This window comes from Carya illinoinensis, chromosome 1 (genome assembly GCF_018687715.1).
Source record: "Carya illinoinensis cultivar Pawnee chromosome 1, C.illinoinensisPawnee_v1, whole genome shotgun sequence".
Classification (NCBI taxonomy): Eukaryota; Viridiplantae; Streptophyta; class Magnoliopsida; order Fagales; family Juglandaceae; genus Carya; species Carya illinoinensis.
The window spans coordinates 297,099-316,069 of NC_056752.1; the positions used below are offsets into that span (position 1 = coordinate 297,099).

Here is an 18,971-nt window from a genome sequence, read left to right on the forward strand (position 1 = left end):
GTCAGTGTTTAATTTTTCTGATCATTTGTTTGATAATGTTTCTAATTCTGAGAAAATGAGTGAACACGAAGATCAACCACTAGGACCCTTCAGGATTACCTCCACCCTATACGCACAGTCACACCATCATGCATCATGTTTCCAGCTAATATTCGCCAATTGGATTTTAAAATAGGAATGATACAGTTACTCCCTACTTTTCATGGCTTGGAAAATGAAAATCCATATGTGCACATTAGGGAGTTTGAGGAAGTAGTTGTGATTTTTCATAATCAAAATGCAACTGATGACATTGTGAGATTTAAGTTCTTTCATTTCTCTTTGAAGGATAGAGCTAAGAGTTGGCTATACTCTTTGAGACCACGATCTATTGGGTAATGGAATGAGATGACTCAAGTCTTCTTTAATAAATACTTTCCCCAACATAAGATCAATGCTTTAAAAAGACAAATCTCCACCTTTGTACAAAAGGACAATGAGACTTTGTATCAGTCTTGGGAGAGATTTAAGGAGCTATTGAGTATGTGTCCTCACCATGGGTATGAGAATTAGCGCTTAGTGAGCTATTTTTATAAGGGACTTACACCTAGAGAGCGTCAATTTGTGGAGATGATGTGTAATGGTGAGTTCTTACAGAAAGATCCTGATGAGGCCATAGAATACCTCAATGAGCTTGCTGAAAAAGCTCACACTTGGACTGGACCTAGTGCTACTGAGAGCACAAATAGGTCACGACCTGTAGGAAACCTAAATGGTGGTGGAATTTACCATCTCAGAGAAGAAGATAACCTAAAGGTTAAGGTTGAGATGCTCACTAGAGAGCTAGAGGAGTTAAAGACTAAGGACTTAAAGCCAACACACGTGGCTAATCATGCAGAGTCTTTTGGACCATGTTTTGTGTGTGGCGGGGTAGATCACCTTGCCCAAGAGTGTCCCACATTTACTAAGATGAGAGGGATGTATGAAGAACAATGTAATGCCTTAGGTATGTATATGAAGCCTGTTGCACCTTTCTTTGATACCCACAATCTTGAGTGGCGTAATCACCCCAATTTTAGTTGGAAATTTGAAAACCAGCAGCCTGCACAACCCTCTAGATCATATCCTGCACATTCATCTTCTAAGAGCCCCTTAGAAGATACTTTACATGCTTTTATTGAGGCACAGAGTAAAACTAATCAAAAGTTTGAATCTTTGATTATGCAGGTTGTTGAAGAAAACAAAGAGATAAAGAATCATATATCCAAGATAATGAGCTCCTTGAGTGTGAATAAGCGTGGCAAGTTTCCTTCTCAAGTTCAATCGGCACCCCAAGGTCATTATATGGCACAAAAAAATTTGACAGAGGTCAATGACATTGTGACAAGAAGTGGTAAGTCCTTACACATCCAAAAACTAATAAACCAGAGGATATTGAAGATGAACAAAGCAATGATAGTACCGAGTGCCCCAATGATGCCGAGGTAATCAAGAGTCTAGTTAAGGTATCATTTCCTCAAGTTTTAAAATCTGGTATGCAAACTTTAGATCCTAGTAATGAAATCTTGGAGAACCTCAAGCAGGTAAAGATTAACCTTCCTCTTTTGCATGTTATTAAACAAATTCTCACTTATGCAAAAGTTCTTAAAGATTTGTGTACAGTTAAGAGGAAGCACCATGTTAAGAAGACAACATTTCTGATAGAGCAAGTTAGTGCTCTAATTGAACAGCAAATTCCTCCTAAGTACAAGGATCCTGGTTGTCCAACCATTGCATGTAATATTGGGAATCATGAGTTTGGGCAAGCCTTGTTAGATCTAGGAGCTAGTGTTAATTTGATGCCTTATTCCATTTATTTGCAGTTTGGTTTTGGTCAAATTAAGCCTACTTTTATTATGCTTCAGTTGGCTGGTCCTTCAATTAAGAAACCGAGAGGGATAATTGAGGATGTTTTGATCCAAATTGACAAGTTTTATTATCCTATTGATTTCTTAATTTTGAAAACTCAATCAGTTGTTGAGTCAAACTCTAAGGTTCCTCTCATATTAGGTAGACATTTCCTTGCTACAGCTAATGCACTTATAAATTATAGGAATGGGTTGATGAAGCTATCTTTTAGAAACATGATCATGGAGGTCAACATTTTCCATATTGAGAAACAACCAACAGATGACGAGTGACACCAAACGTACATGATTGACGCACTCATAGACAAGGGAGTTCACACAACTCATGATTTTGATCCCCTTGAATATTCTCTTGTGAATTCTGAGTTTGATACTATTAGTGATTCATCTGATGTTATTGATATTTGTGCTGTTTTTTATAAAACTCGGGATTATGGCACACAGGCTTAGCAACAGAAATTTGAGGAGTTGCCTACGAAAGGTGGAAAACAGATTCCTCACCCAAGAAAACTTCGGTCTAGGTGGACTGGCCCCTTTTTAGTAAGGAATATTTTTGTAAATGGGGCGGTAGAAATAGGAGATCCTAAGGATGGTCGGATCTTTAAAGTAAATGGTCAACGCCTTAAAGTATTAATTGATAGGCAAGTTCCGGAAGTGGAAGACATTCCACTTGTGGATCCAGTCTATCAACGTTGACCACATCACCCAGGTATGTTTTTCTTTATTTATTTTATTTTGCTTTGTTTTATTTTTGTTTTCTCTTATTTTCTTTCTTTTCCTTTTTGTTTGCTTTTTTTTTCTTTAATTTTTATTGCAGGATAATTTCATTTCTTCATTTCAGGTTACCATCTTTAATGCTTAGCGAGCTACCTTCGTCACTCATCAGGTATATTCTATCATTTTCAGTTACTCCTCATTCAATTTTGATTTTTAAACATGGAAGACAATGTTTCATTTAAGTTGGGGATGGTAGTACAAATTTAGTATTTAAAATGCTTGTTGGAACGCTGTGGCATATTTTCATGTGTCAATTTTTTTTTAATTTGCATCACACATGCATCACTTTCACATGTGTACTCATTCTCATTCATAGCCATCTTCGTAAATTCACCAAACCCACCATAATCATTTTTGCTGAAGCATTCACAGAACCCTTAATGCACTTATCCAAGTTTTGTGGTAAGATGGTGGTTTGACACATGTAGCTAGAGAACTCTTTTACTTAAGTATTCATGTGAGTTTGGAGAGAATTGAGAGGATACAAATGCAGTAAATTGTTATAAGCGTTCATTGATCTGTTGAATTGGACACTTCTTTTGAGAATATCATTACATGGTTTGTGGTACAATGGTGGATATACTTAGGATATGATGAAAGTCAACTTAGGATTAACGTTTGAGCCTTTCAAGCTATCCATTTCCATCATAGACCCCTAGTAGCCAACTTTGAGCCAATAAACACATGTAGCTTTTTCTTTTCATATGCCCATATCATCCATGCCTCTCCACATTAGAGTATAACTTATACACAGATTTTCTTACCCTTTTTACTTCCAAATGTATACTAGGTGTGGAATTTGTATTTTCTTTTTTTAATTTTATCATTTTCAAATTAAAAAAAAAAAAAGACGACAGAAAAAAGAGAAGAGCACAAGTTGCAAATTGTTCAATTGAGTGAGCTCAAAAAAAAAGTAGGTAGAGATGGAAAGAATGCAAAAGTGGCATGTGTTTGTCCATCAAATTGTTGAAAAACAAAAGAGGAAGAAGAAGGAAAAGCATTATTATTTGATAATATGAAAAGTTGGAGAGTACATCAAGTAAAAAGTGTCGTCTATTGAGATATTTAATAAAATTTCCTTTGTATGTACTTGGAAGTTTTTAAACCTCTTTCATCCTTTTTTTTTTCATATAGCCCTGAAACCAAGCCACATTACAACTTTTTGTGTTGACCGTTCTGATCCTAAGTAAGTTATTGAAAAGACTGGTAGAAGTCTCATTTGTTAGTGTTCTTATCATAAGATCAATGTTTGCTTGTTGCTTGTACATAATTGCCCAATTTTCCATGAGAGTGTATATACACCCATTGTCAACTCCATAGAGAGAGCCCTTACACGAAACACTATTATACCCGTGAGTTATGGAGTTGAACCTTTTGCTTGAGACGTTCTTAATGTTGCATGTGTCAAGGTTAGTAGTAAGATGATTATGGCTTGGAGAACAGACACACACTCTGTGGATTGCTATAGGTGGATTGATCTTGATGGGTTATTGGATTCTTTAAATTGTTTTGATATGTGAATTTGGAAAGTGTGACTTGATGGCCTTTATGTGTGATTTTCTTTGATCTCTTTCATCGTTTTGACATGAAAATTGTTAGGGACTAGCAATGAGTAAGTTGGGGGGTGTGATGAGTGTGCGAAAGTGCACTCTAAATACCCTATTATTGGACTAAAATGCTAAAATGTGAATAAAAATCATAGGAATTAATGTGTATTCTTTAATTGAATTTCTATTTACGTTAGGATACTCCTAAGCAGTTTTTTTTATGTTTAATTTCAGAGTTTATAAAAGAGCAAGTCAAGCCCAGTCAAATTCAAAAGAGGACATTCATGGGATTTGAGAGCAATTTGGAAGAAAATAAAAAGAAAAAAATCACAAAATAAAACTACAAGAAGTCCAAGTCTGAAATTCGCTAGGAGACAGTCTGGACATACTTTAGTCTTTTGACTGTATCTGTTTACTCACATATCAGATTTATGTGATTCTTGATGCATTGGAATCTATCTTAAAGGGGTATAACTTTATCTCTAATAAGAATTTCCAAATTTGAACTCCTGAAGGCCGTACGTGGCTGGCAAGATAAGTCCTAAAATTTAGGCAATTTTTTTATGCGGCAATTAAGAGGACATTAGGGTTTCTTTCCTACCCTATATAAGTATATCATTAGCATGAAATGGGGAGTGGAGGCACAAGAGGCAGATCTGAAGAGAGGAGAAAATCACTTCCATGGCCAACGTTCGCTTCAGTTTTCTCTGAAGATTTTTGTTGTCCAGTATATTTATGGGTAACTAAATTCTCAAGTAGGGTTAGGGATGAACTTGCACATTAGATGGTATTTCTAATTTATTTTTAATTCATATATTTGATCTTCAATTGCTAAAACTCTTTTGTTTTATTATTCTCAATTCATCGTTGATTTGTTTTCTCCGAGTAATCATAGAATTTATTATGTTTATGGATTCAGTCATGCTTTTTCTATTAAATGGATTAGTTCTTTGATTATGTTTGGATCAATTATTTATCTGTATTGATTTAGTTTTTTGCTGCAATATCGCTCCCTGAGTATATTGTTGTTTTTGGATTTTCTCAATAGGGGTAGTAATTTACGTATTTTAAAAGTGGTGAATGATTTTTCAAAAGGTTAAATTTGATTTAATTTTGATTTATAAATCTACACCTTCCGATTGAAAATTTCATAAATTGAGTTCCTAATTGAGTTATCCAATGAATTAAGAATAATTAAAATACCAGATTTATGCAAGGGATTCCCGATATTTTACTGTTCATCAAATTTGAGTACTTTTTCTGTTAATCACATTGCTTCACTTAAACTTACATTTAAAATTAATCTTTATTCTCTATTACTTATTTAATATTTTTCTTTAGTTTCTTTGTTCCTCTTGCTTTTCTTTTAATTTGTCTCTCTATGGAATCGACACCTCAAAGCTGTGCTACAACTACCGCATTATTCTTTGGGCATAATCAGGACCTCATACATCAAGAAACAGTAAATGAAAAGGCTTATTGGACTTAGTAGGAGAACTGGGAAAAGGTAAGGCAGGGGCCTTGGCCTGAGAACATGTAGATCAGCTAGAGAGCCTATGACTGGTGGTTAGCATATTGAAATGATGAAGGGTAAGTACAATGATTCAGGGAGAGGGATGACCCATGCAAAGGTGCCAAAGATAGGGTAAGGTACGAATGCTGGTACAACTTGCGGAGAAGATGATGCAGAGAGGAGGTGGAGGTCGCAGTGGAGGGAAGGACATACAACCCATCTTCAACGGTTCCCTAAAGAAAAACAGCTCAGGAAAGAGAATCCTTCACAATAAAAGTGTTATGATGAAATTCAAAGAAAACAAGTTTATCTTGACAAAATTGTCTAATTGAAAGAATGTTACGAGGAAATAAAGGAACATGAAGGAGATTATGTAAGAGAAAAGTGCTAGAAGTGGTGGTGAGTTGACTCAAGCCTTGGTTCTGAATAGGAAGGGTACTGCCATTTCTGATACTCACTTGCTCAAATCCTTAATGAGGCACAGAATCAAGATTTAGGTTAGTAAACTCAGAGATGAAATGGTGGGTAGCTGCCTTGTCTGGAAACCATGTGGAAGTTGATGACTGTGGAGTAGGTAAGGCAGTGAAATTTGTTGCCAAGGATGTTAGGCTAGGAGTTTGATATGCGTGATCGAATCGATGATAGCAGGAAACGGCTAAGTGTCTTGATTTGTGACAAACTTGGCACACAGTGTTGGAGCTATTGTTGAAGTAATTGGAAGTTGGTGCTACTCCTCGAGCACCACCTCTGCCAAAACCACATCCACGACGTCCACCACAGAAGGGAGAGCCACAGCCTCGTCCTGATGAAGGAGCAGTAGGAGACCAAACAGTGGTGTTGTGAGCTACAAGGTTAGTGCCAGAAAATAGAGACTGTGTTTGATGAGAAAGTCGAGACTCGTGGTTGAGTAGGTAACGATAGAGTTGATGAGGGGAAAGGGGGTCTGGTTTGGTGGTAAGGGAAGTAACAAGAGACTCATAGTCAGTCCCTAGACTAGCGAGCAAGTAAATAGAAAATTCTTGGTCAGACAATGAGTGACCAACTGCCCCGAGAGGGGAGGCTAGAGTTTTGGCCTTTTTGTAGTAGTCAGAGATCGACTCAGATCCCTTTTTGAGTGTGGCAAGCTGAAATTGGGTATGCATGACATGAGTTGTGGATTGGGCATTGAATAAGCTTTGCAAAGTATGCCAAACTTCATGTGAGGTATTGCAGTCCAAGACCTATGTTAAAACAGAATCAGATAGGAAAAAGTTAATGGTAGAAATGATTAATTGATCCTGAAGCACCCACTATGTATGAGCGGGGTTAATATTGCCATCAAGAGTGGCGACAGACAGAGGCAGGATCCATCAACATGGCCAAAAAGTTGATGAACCTTGAGAAATGGGACTATTAAGGCTTTCCAAAGGAGATGGTTGTCAATGGTAAGCTTGACTGTGACTAAATGAGAGGCAAAGGTAACAATGGAGGTGGGAGGGTGGGATTTTGCAAAAGACTCCATTGGATCAGACATGAGTCTATATGGGTCTTGATACCATGTTGAATCAAGCAAAACAGAGAAGGATATGAAGTGTTGGTATAAATGTCACAGAGAAGAACAGAATAGAAAATGACTTGAAAATATTGTTAATTCTTTTTCATCGACTATTTTGTACAAACTGCTGCCATATATAGAGGCATATTACATAACAAACTCAATGCCTTTGGCCACTCATAAATCAACACCTAGCTATCATTCTATCATGTACAGATTCTAGAAGATTACAATTCATTTGTCCTGAATATTCTCAGTTGAGCTGGACCATTGAGGTTGAGCTAGAGCAATGGCCTTAATACAAAGAAACTAAGAAATTAATATAATTGGATTGGAGATCCATTTCATTGTAGTTTAAAAAAACTTAAAAGTGTTTGACATAATAATCTATAGAATTATGGTATGACCAAGAAATTATATCCAAGAGTGCTAACTGCATCCTATAGGACGGGGTTGCCCCTACCTGCACTCCACTCCCATATGGGCAGGGGATGAGATTTGTCTCCCTCAGAATCCATCTCTGCACATCAAAGGTAGGGCCCTCGATCCTGGTACCAAGGGGCGAGGCGGACCACTGGTCCTTCCATCTCCCGTCCACTACGACACTGCCCACCACGCCTATGACACAATTGAAAAAAACAAAAAAACAATAAAAATAAAATAATTCACGACAAAATCTACAACAAAGTATAAATCCACATTCCACAAAAAAAAAAAATCCTAAACTGTTAGCTATGTTCAGAGGACTTCAATTTTGTATGCATACTATTATTTCTCAGCTAATCCTTGAAAGTGATTGTTTGGTGATGATCAAAGAATTACAAACAACAGTTCACACTTCATTCTCTAGGCTTGTGAATCTGATCAAAGAAACTCAAAGTTTAATGAGTTTGTTTAATATGTGCAAAATTTAATATGTTCACAAGTTAGGTAATGAGACAACACATAGATTGGCTCGTTATGTTTCGAATGTGGATGACATTGTAATATGGGGGGCAAATGTCCCACAGCCTGTTTCCCAACCCGTTTGGGTTGATAAGAATTCTTTGTAATCCTTCTTCTCTTAATGCAGTCTGATTTCAAATAAATAAATCCTTAACTACTTAAAAACTACTACAACAAAAACCCACAACAAATCGCAAACAACAACTCGATTCATGAGAGAGAGAGAGAGAGAGAGAGAGAGAGATGGTCTGAGAAATTGAAAAGAATAGAAGAGAGGAGGATGAGACAAAGAGGACATGGGCCACACCGCTTTAGTGATTGCAAGAGGGAGAGAGGGCAGCAGCATCGAGAGGCTAAGAGCTAGATGAGAGAGAGAGAGAGAGAGAGAGAGGAAAAGATCTATCGAGAGTGGTAATTAAAGTTAACCCCATAATAATGTTGTTTCGACGTTTGTTATTTATATATATATATATAAGGGCAATGCTACTATGCCACTCAACGTTTATCGCTAGGCACGCTGCCCAAACAAATTTTTTTCTTTTTTTCTTTTCACATTTTTTAATATATTTAAATATTTTTAAAAAATAAAAAAAAAAAATACACCAATACACTTTAAATCACTTTCTTAATCACTAAGTATCAAAAAAAATTGAGCAGCAATCAACTAGAGCGGTCAAATAGGAGGGGCATAGAAGCTTTATCCTATATATAATATATGTTATCAAAATGATGCCGTTTTAATAACAAATATTATATATATATATATATTTAATGCGAAGGGAGGCGAGCCTGGCCCAGCCCCAACTCCCTCCCGTGAGCAGGGCCTGCACCTCTCAAGCAGGCTGAGGCGGTGGACGGCACCGCCCCCCACCCCTAATGATGCCCAATGCTCTCCCTGGCACAAACCAGCAGCCATATACAACTTTCTATTTGATAATATCAGGGGGCCGCCCACCCCTAATGATACCCAATGCTCTCCCAGGCACAAACCAGCAGCCATATACAACTTTCTATTTGATAATATCATTACACACCCTTTCAAAACCCAATCACAGAGCATCTATCCAAATATAGGAATAAAAAGGAACTAAGACTATTCCAGTCACACTACACACACACAGAGCCAAGGGATAGCTGGAATATAACAATCTTTTCATTTAATTCAAATACTTATTGTGAAAGGACTGAACCAAGTTTTGAATACATGCTCCCGAGATAGTTTACTCTTAGACGTTAAAGAGACTGCATATGTCACTATTCAAATGTACAACTGCAAGAAAAATACCGAGTCTTCCCAAGGTAGCAAAACCTGTGCACTTTGTAATTGTACCACTACGAAATAAGAATACACATTGTATTATGCCTCCCTGGTTCTTCAGTTGAAATTCCGAGATCATGAAGAAGCATGAAACGAAAGGTTTAATCTCAAAAGGCCACGACAGATTTCTATTCAATCACAAAGATCATCAGTATGGTTGTCAATCATAGCCTGCATGGATAACGAGTCATTACCGCTGGAAGCCACCAACATCCGACTTGTATGATAATTGAAGTATAATCCCGATTTCCAATATCTGAAAAGCAGCTGGTCTACTCGGCACAAGGTCATTTCCGTTCACAGTTGAGAGCTGCATTGCCGGTAACATCTGGGGCTTGACCATTATTTTGCACCAAAGTAGACGATTCAAATGCTGAATTTGTACTTGGACACTGGCATTAGGAAAAAAAAAAGTAAAATATTAGGGGATTCTGGCAGAGTGCAACTCAATTAAATAGTCGAAGGAAACCTTTTGTGATAAAGAGTTGAAGTTTGGAAGGTTAGTCAAGTTTAATACATGTCTTTTTATATTAATTATGCTACTTACAAACTTGGCATATAACACACCACTTACTGTGAGGCCTATCATATTTACAAAAAGAGCAAGTACTGATATTTTTTTTTTGTACGTTGATGTGGCAGCCTTCCATATCAACCGTGTGGTTGGTGTCAATAGACTTACAAATAGATTTATTCATTCATTTAAGAGTTTGACTTCATGAGCAAACAAAACAATTCTTTTATGAAACCCCAACTCTCTGTTTGAAGAGAACATCCCACGCATGAGGGCTGCTTGCCCAAATAAAAATTTGAAGTACCAACCAGCATTAATCTGACCTTGTCTAGCTATCCAGCCAAGGTTCAGTATCTTCATCACATTTCTTACATAATTTTCTCAACCTTTTGGTTACTAGTGCCCATATAAATGTCTACCCCATGTCTGTACCGTCATCCTACAAGACTCTGCTTGCCAATAAAGAAAGCCAACAATCATGCATAGAACTTCAAGAAATATCGAGTCATTATTTCTTCTCAAACCTTTGGAAATAGATGCTAACCCCGACAAGTCATAATGAGAAAGTATTGCAAAAAAAATTCAGAGACCATGAACTAAGAAATATGATAGCTTAACAACCAATAAAAGAAAGGAGAGAGAGTAGCTTGCTTATATTTTTGCTTTCGCCGTTCCATAGAGACAGATGAGAGTTCTGGCCTCATTTAAGAGAAAATTTGCCAGTGAAATGTATAATCTTCCACCTTTTAGTCTTCACATCTGTTGTCATAATTTTATTTAGTGATACATTTACAATAAATTTATGCTGAGTCTACCTTAATCACATTTTCAAAATATTGTACGTTTCTTTTCCTGCAAAAAATGCACAAACCTTTTTAGATGTCTCATTCATTGAGCTATTGGCACCAGCGCTGTGCGTCACTTGAGGATTAATGGTCTGCATTGGATCCTTTGAGGTGGAAGCTAGAGCTGAATCCCCATTTTCGATAGGACCTACCACCCCACAGGCATTCGGTCCAGCAGCTGATTTCACAAGAGGCCCTCCCGACAGAGGAATTATGGGTGCACATGGCATCGACATGGGAATTCCTTGACTAGGAAGCCCAAACATCTGAAGGTTAGATCCTGCCATTGCATGAAAAGCAGTGCGTCCGGATATAGGTGGGCCGGGTAAATGTGCTCCTTGCACAGGGGGCACCTGAATCATAGGATACCCAGAAGATCCACCATTCATGTCGGGCATGCCCATCCCAAAACTCATTCCCATTCCCATTCCAAGACCCATGGGAGAGAAATGAGCCATATGAGGTGCACTCATTTGTTGCATTCCTGTCGGTAACATCATAGGTGGCATATACAAACCAGCTCCCATGGACATAATCTGCATAACAATGTGAATAATGTTCATGTTACAATTGGATTATCCAAATCCTGCAAAAATAAAATTGAAAAAACTATTTGGTCAAGAAAGAGAAAAGAGTGCTTACTTGCACTTGAAATTGAAGCATCTTAAGATACTCAATGGCCTCATCAAGCATTGATGCTTTATCCACCTTATAATGCCAAAAACCAAATGTCAGAATAACAGAGAATGAAGAAAATATCCTTTTTAGCTGGTTAAGCTCAATGTTACAATCTTCTATAAGATACATCACTTTCAGAATTAACTAAATTTGTCAAGCAACCAAATTAGGTTAGCATCAAACTCGGAAACCTTGCACACATTTGAGCTTTTAGCTATAGAATCATAAACACAGTTATCCACTAATATAAAGTAATTCCACTTCCATTAGGTCAAATTCTAAGCCATGGTCTTAGATTTAGGTAATTGATCCAATTACAAAGTTTAAACAACGTATGTCCATCTAGCAAATCTTGCACAAAACTGTAACAGAAAATGTAAACCTTATTGCAGTTTGGTATGAGTTCTTGTAATGCACGCATCTTCTCGTTAATCCTATCTCTTCGCCTCTGTTTGTAGAAGTCCAAAAAGAGTACCAGTTACAAACTTATAGTTAAGAAATAAGGCAGTGAAGAAACCATAAATGAAATAACGACATTCTTTATTGCAAATGCTAGTCTTGAATGGTATTGCTCACCCTTTCTGATAGATTATGCACTTCTGCTGCTCGGCTTCTCTTAGAACCCGTACCCCCTCGACCAGGAGCTGCTTTTTTTGTACCCACTGATTCCTGCTCAACGTCCTGGACATAGTAGTGTTTTCTTTGGTAAAGAGAGAAAAGTGACACGATAAGACCAACAAATACTGAGAAGATGTAAAACCAACACTTTTAACTTACTTCACTATGGCATTCAGACTCTTCAGTGTCATGACCTTTCCTCTTCAAATTAAGTGTTGGATCGTCCGAAGCTCTTTCCACACTATTGCCTGAGCAAACAGAAGAAGAAGGAACAACAGGCTCTTTAGTCTTCTCACAATCTCGTAGTCCTTTCGTTGCACTTTCCCCAAGGACTTGATTGGAGGTTTTTTCATTCTTAGAGGCATCCTGTTGACAAACAGCCTCAGATTGAATAGTGGCAATCGGTTCCTCAACAGGCTTATCATCCAGTGGTTTTAAATCAACCTTAGATGGGAATGCGACAGGTTGGCAATGGGAACTTGATTCTTTCCGGGAACCACTACTTGAATCGATAATTGTTGATTCAGGAGAATTTTTACTAGGTGCAGCAGAACCTTTATCCTTGCTCGCTATCCTTTGCATGCTTGATCCCGAACCAGCCATCAGGCCAATGTTCTGAAGATTTGCTTTCACAAGAGCAGCCGGTCGTGAGAAATGAGAAAAATTCATCAGATTGGAGTTATTGCCAGGCGGCCTTGGATCTTTCTTCTGCAACTGTATGCTATAAAATCCATCTGCAGCAGATGCAACCCGTGTTGAATCTCCAGACAGACTGTGGTGCATGACGTTGCCAGTATTATTGCCAGTGACATCTGAAACCCTTGATCTAAGTGATGGAAGTGATGTTTGGCATTGTTGTGACACCGAGTGGAATGGACGAAAACTAGTTCTAGATATTGTGGCCTCGCCACCTCCCACTTGCGAAACCTTTGACACATCCCCCTGTCCTAAACTCCCACCATCATTTACAGAATCAGTATGGCAATCCCTACAGACCATATTACAACTATTTCTCTTGTCATCAGATGACACATTATTATCGGTGGATGGTTCATTTACAGTGACACAAGAAAATTCAGGCAAGAAGTCAGAACAATATTCATGCTGTAAAGGTTCATCGATTGGATAATTCAACCAAGGCATCATGTCATCATCTTGACTCAAATCAATTTCACTAGACGGCACCGACATTGGGATTTCACTCAATACAGAGTCTAAGACGCCAAACTTCCCCACCTTTGAACTGTTGCCATTTCCCATATCTTTATCTCTTGTCTTAACGGTGTGAGATGGTAAACAGTAAGATGGTAAGCTGTTACTAGTTGGGCTCTTTCTTGCTCTGCTGGACTGACCTTGCTTCAAAATCTGACCATTTTCCCATACAAGCTCAAAAAGGTCATTCTCAGGTCTGCATCATAATAACCCACACGAACAGGAACAATAATAATGAAAAAACGACCAAAGATCAAATAGAAACACCAAACCCAATCCACTGGCGTGAACGAATGCATTCCAAAGAAATAAAGTAAAAGCAGGTGAAACTGAGCTTACAGAAAAGATAGATCAGTTGAACACGTTGTGTTCTTCTCTTGATTAGAATCTAGCTTCCCTTTAGCCATTCGATACAGCTCAGACAAAGGCATGATGGAGAGGTGGAAACACACTTCGTTCCTCAAAAATGCCCCAGGTTCAACCCATCCATTTTTGGGAGCATCAACTCACTACTTTTACTTCTCGATGCACAGTTCAAAGAACCAAACAAATAGAAACCCAACAAGAATTTAAGACCCAAGCCTGTCCAAAACCCCACTATAAGACAATCCCAGTTGAACTTACAGGGCCGAAAAGGAAAGGGCACTCCTTTTATGGTTATAATTCACAATACCAAAGTCTTTGTCAGGGGTATATAATATAGAAAATTGCAAATTCTAATTAAGAATCAAGTATCAGTCAAACCAATTCTTTAATGGTTTCCAATGAAACAAAAACCCTCCAAAATCTTAGTTTAAAACTTTGATCTTTTCCGCTTTTTTAATCATTAAATAGCAACCCAAGAAAAAGGAACAAAATATAAATATACACAGATCATCAAATCAAAAACCTCAAACAAACACCACTAACTTTGCACATAAAATCACAGGAAGGGGTGCAACTTGTAGACCCGCTAAAACAACGCTACCCAATTTTCAACTGTGAAAAATCCATATAATTCATTAAAAAGAAACAACAAATCTTTGGAAAATCTGATCCTCCTCGAACTAGTCAAGTTTTGCTAATCCATATGCATTAAAAAAGTAAAATTTTGGTCACAGATCAGAATAGATGTTCCCAAAAGTGCAAGCGTCAAGAGTTTGTGGCTAAGGTCAGAGAGGAGGAGGGGGTTGGGGATACAAGTCGACGTAGAAGACGGCGAAAGGCTTGCAGACTTGCAGAGAGAGAGAGACAGAGAGAGAGAGAGAGAGAGACGAGCTTAACCACAGTTAGTGGTTGTTATCATGGTTAAGTCTCTTTTTCTAATGGGGTGCGGGCCCATGTCTGTGTGGACCTTAGGTTAACATTTTTTATTATCCCAATTTAAATCCAAACAGTTAAGAAAGGTGTTGTGTTGCGATTGGATTACCAAACTCATTCGGCCTAACATTTATTTCACACCCAGTATGGAGGAAGGGTGGGCAGGTGCCCCAATTGGTGTGGTAGGTTTGTCCCTGTTCTCTGTATTTGAATACTACATATTATCCTCTTTGTATAATATGTTATCTTTATTTAACTAATTGGCTATGGATTGGATTTTGTAGTTGTGACTTGTGCGTTGAATGGATGCATCCATAGTGGAACACAACATTATCATATCACCCTCGTTATAATATGCATTAGTTGAATTGGGGGCCTGGGTCTCCCCCGCCTTTTTCTACTCTTTATATAAATATATATAAATATATATATATATATTATTTACTTAACGTTGGAAATTTGTTGCTTAAGGGATTAATAAAGCCATTGACTTGTCCACAATGGTTTTTTCTCTCTCCAAATAATCGCCTTCCACCCATTCATTTTTGGAGAGAGTTGGTGCCATATTTAGTTGGGCGGTGGAATGTAGTATTGGCATTGAAATGACCAAAGAATGGTCCTTTTTTTGGCTATGTAAACTTGAATTTTTACTATGACCAATGAGATCACCCCTTTTTCTGTTGTCTAATTTGAAATGATGATTAGGATTTAGTTAAACACAAGCTTCCACATACGTCAATCTTGCTATTTCATACCATTATTTAAATTTGTTTTTTTTTAACCATTAGTTGCAATCGATCCTGTAGCTCGTGATTCTTTCAAAGTAGAATCTATAAGATCATCACATATTAGAAATTCATAATCAGCTTGTTAGGTCGCCCTTCGATCAAGATGTCACTATTGCCTATTATCTTGAAGTTGAACATGCTAATATCCTATACCAAGATCATAAGTGTCTTTTTCCATAGATGTAATTTATTCTAAACTATGACCCTAGGGTCTTTCAAAAGCCAAATCACTTACTTTGTATTGCTTAGGATAGATGTTGAGCCCACTATACAGCAATAGGAAAAAGTAGGAAAATCATTAATTTAATGGGAGATAATTCAATATTAGGGATGATGGGATTAGATTTGGATCAAGTACGTTATCATGACTCCCACATAGTAGGATTGAGAACCTAAATCCTCATTTGTCCAGATTTCTATTAAAGTTGGGATTAGTATTTCCTGTGGACCTTACCGTTCCAAGAGCAGGGAATGTGCATTGTCCACGTGGACCCTTACTGACCCAGTAAGGGATTTGGGAACATGCATGTGGGCCCCCAATTCATTTTAGCATCTTCTCTCTCTCCCATATGCTGCATTTACCATTATTATGAGCAGAGGAGAATGTGATATGGTTTCACCCAGGAGGAAATTTTGATACAGAGACGTGGGAAGAACAGAGGATAATGTAAACTAATCGAAGTGACCCTCCATACATAAGAGAGCTGGGACGAACATCCTATAAAATAATCCTTCTTGGCCGCAGAGCCTTATAAATCGGACCCAAACATGAATTATGCGCTCTCGGTCTCTCTCTCTTGGTGCTAACTGTGTTTACAGGCTCGTGTCTCTGCTTCCTGCAATCTGCCACATGACCACTACATCCATCTAGCACGCACAGATATTTTGATGACCGAATCTTAATTCTTAAAAGCGCCGCGTAAGAAGAGCAGCAGCACAGAGCCAGGGTGCTATAAACAACAAACAGCTGTTTTTTTTTTTAATCTGTTTTCTAGTCCGTAGGTTACTAGGTGCCACCAACCCATATCTAGAATTTATGAACAATTAGATGCAGATTCACCCATGTAAAAATGCAACTTCTACATGCATCATGCACATCCACATCCACAAATAAATAATATGAAGGTATGGCTATTTTTTTTTTCCTTTTAAGTTAAAATAATAAGACAAGAATTAGAACTGTTCTACTTACTCCATTTTGTGAAAATGTCTATTTTCATCATTAAAAGTTTTCTTCCCACTAGTCTTATTTCTGCGTGCATAGGGAACACGTTCAGAACACTAAGCTGGAGAGCATGCAGCTGAGAGTAGACACATAGAGGCAACCATTGTATTTAAGATATGATAAAAACATACCATTTGTTCAGGTTTCAGAAGGGACCACCTGTTTTTGTTATATTTGCTCTGCCCATGATGTTCTGTATTCAGGATTAAAATAACTCTACTCATGCGACAACCTGCCAGGACAACTGTCCAGAAATTTTAACAAGTTCATGGAAGGTAGCACCTCACCTGAACATTATACGAGCAGCAAAGATAAATGAGGGGCTGTGAGTGGATTTCTCCGGAACTGCTTCCAATGGGAACATGAGGGATGTTCAGAATCTCTGATTTGTTGCTGCCATGTTTTTATTGTGGAAAATTTTCATGTTAAAACAGTAATTATTTTCTTCAATAGAAAGGTTTATGTTTCTTGCAGTACTTCTCTTAACAGGCTATGCACATACTGTATCCTTAATATATAACATGACTTGTAAAGATACTACTATTTCCGTCACTCGGTACCACAGGGATTGCGAGTTATGGAATGGATGAAATAACAGATAGGCTAAAATAAATTATTAAATTCTCGATGCGATTTGATCACATGATGTTGGGGCGGGTTGGTGACAAATCGAAGAGCATCAAATCAGGAGTTACTAATGGAGAATCCAGATTTACCATTGCAACTGGTTTTGAAAGCATAGTGCTTTTATTCATGATTCAAAATGTATACGCCTGCAAGGCTGCAAATATGTGCTTTTATTTTACAGCAAGGTAGAATTTTGAAGGCTTTTCATAACACGTTATTTGCCTTCCAAGTTCATAGAATTCCATAATATGATACTTCCTACGTTCTGCATCCTTTGCTCTGTTAACCAGCTGTGTCATCCTCAGTCATATTCCACAAATCAAGCTTCATCAAAGGCAAGTCAACAAAGATCGTGCATGACAGGATAGCCTACACATTTGGCTTGATATGCTCACTGTTGATATCTCAGATGATAACAATCCCACATATGATGTACATTCCTTTTTACCTCTTGCAACCGTGAGGACATATGCTGTACATAAACCCTGTGTATGTAATGTATGTAGTGTGGTTGAAAATAATACAAAATTCTGTCTGAAATTCTTACATGCTCAACAACAGCCAACACTAGTTCTAAGATAATAATTGATGGATTCATAAAAATGTTACAAGCACATAGAACTCTTTTTGTGCATACCATATGATAAGAACCCAGGTCCAATAATAGGAACCCATATATGATTGGCATAATTCCTACAATCACCAAGCAAAGCTCCTTAAACTGACGAGTCAGGTTGGATTAGCTTCATCCAATTCACCGACATAACCAAACAAGTAAGTTAACCGAGCAAGACAGTGTTCAGGCCCAAAATTCATGCCATGGACCTCACTCACGGAATATAATTAAAGAAATCAAACAATCCTTCTCCAACATGACCAGCAAGCATGGCCATAGACTGATACAACAGAAACAAATGTAATGTAATCAGGTTTAGCCCCTTGCTAAGCATTTCCTCTTAAAAGTCAATGACTTGTTCAGTTGAGAATAGAAGTGAACTTAACTTCGGTTGATACTACCACATTTAGCATATAGCAGTTGTTGAAGAGCAAAGAGAGACAAGTGTAGTTGCTTGTGATATGTTGGCTGTCAATTTGGGTTATTGGGTACTACTTCCTCAAGGGCAGCCAATTAGGCTATATTTGGGTAGTAAGGTGATCTCATATGATTTGTGAATGGTGGTGAAAAAGTAATGATAAAATATTGAATATCAGATCAATCCACTACTCAAAAACAGCCTTAATCTGCCTCAAATTGCACTTTAGTAGTATAAACTACTAGTTCTTTAAAAATTAGCCAAGCCACTTTTTTTTTTTTAAAAGAGTCGAGGTTACCTGTCCAAGAGTGACTCATTCCCAATTTTATTAATAACCCTCACTTATAACAAAGGAAAACCGTGGTTACAACCCGATACCTGGGGGTTACAAATAAACATGAAGACCAAAACTCAGGAATCAAAAAAACCAAAATCTAACCAGAGAACCCAACAACAGGCAAGACCAAAAGGAAAACAACCAAAAGAAGCTAACCTACAAAACAGCTCACACATATCAAAAGGAAAAAGAAACATGAACGAGAGTATACCAAAAGAAATACCTTACGAGACCCTTAGATAGGGCATACCCAGTCTCTCCATGTGAAGGAGAC

General features: G+C 37.7%; 1 protein-coding gene and 1 non-coding gene across 4 annotated transcripts; both read right to left on the reverse strand.

Annotated features, from left to right (window-relative positions):
- Positions 1–434: 434 nt before the first annotated feature.
- LOC122293755 lies at positions 435–542 on the reverse strand. The gene has a single exon (XR_006237355.1). It is a non-coding gene; the product is annotated as a small nucleolar RNA R71 (small nucleolar RNA).
- An 8,791-nt stretch (positions 543–9,333) lies between these two features.
- Positions 9,334–14,668, reverse strand: LOC122304074 (transcription factor PIF3-like). 3 transcript variants are annotated; one of them, XR_006240910.1, is made up of 8 exons: positions 13,727–14,668; positions 12,335–13,583; positions 12,134–12,238; positions 11,940–12,005; positions 11,522–11,587; positions 10,906–11,415; positions 10,690–10,793; positions 9,871–9,912 (listed from the first exon to the last, which is right to left on the reverse strand). XR_006240910.1 is itself a non-coding variant. In XM_043116122.1 (7 exons), the coding sequence occupies exons 1-7, from the start codon at positions 13,816–13,818 to the stop codon at positions 9,808–9,810; spliced, it is 2,193 nt and encodes a 730-aa protein (XP_042972056.1). In that variant the 5' UTR covers positions 13,819–14,667; the 3' UTR covers positions 9,334–9,807. The 3 variants fall into 3 exon arrangements, 1 of the variants encoding a protein (XP_042972056.1); XR_006240909.1 differs by having other exon boundaries at positions 10,686–10,793; XM_043116122.1 differs by lacking the exon at positions 10,690–10,793 and having other exon boundaries at positions 9,334–9,912; positions 13,727–14,667.
- Between the last annotated feature and the right edge of the window lie 4,303 nt (positions 14,669–18,971).

Excerpts from the sequence above, each read along its gene's own strand:
- LOC122304074 (XM_043116122.1), bottom strand. The coding sequence starts at position 13,818 with ATGCCTTTGTCTGAGCTGTATCGAATGGCTAAAGGGAAGCTAGATTCT. Across the intron at positions 12,239-12,334 it reads AGTCTGAATGCCATAGTGAA|GACGTTGAGCAGGAATCAGT; the intron begins GTAAGTTAAAAG and ends TACTATGTCCAG. Across the intron at positions 11,588-11,939 it reads TCATACCAAACTGCAATAAG|GTGGATAAAGCATCAATGCT; the intron begins GTTTACATTTTC and ends TGGCATTATAAG.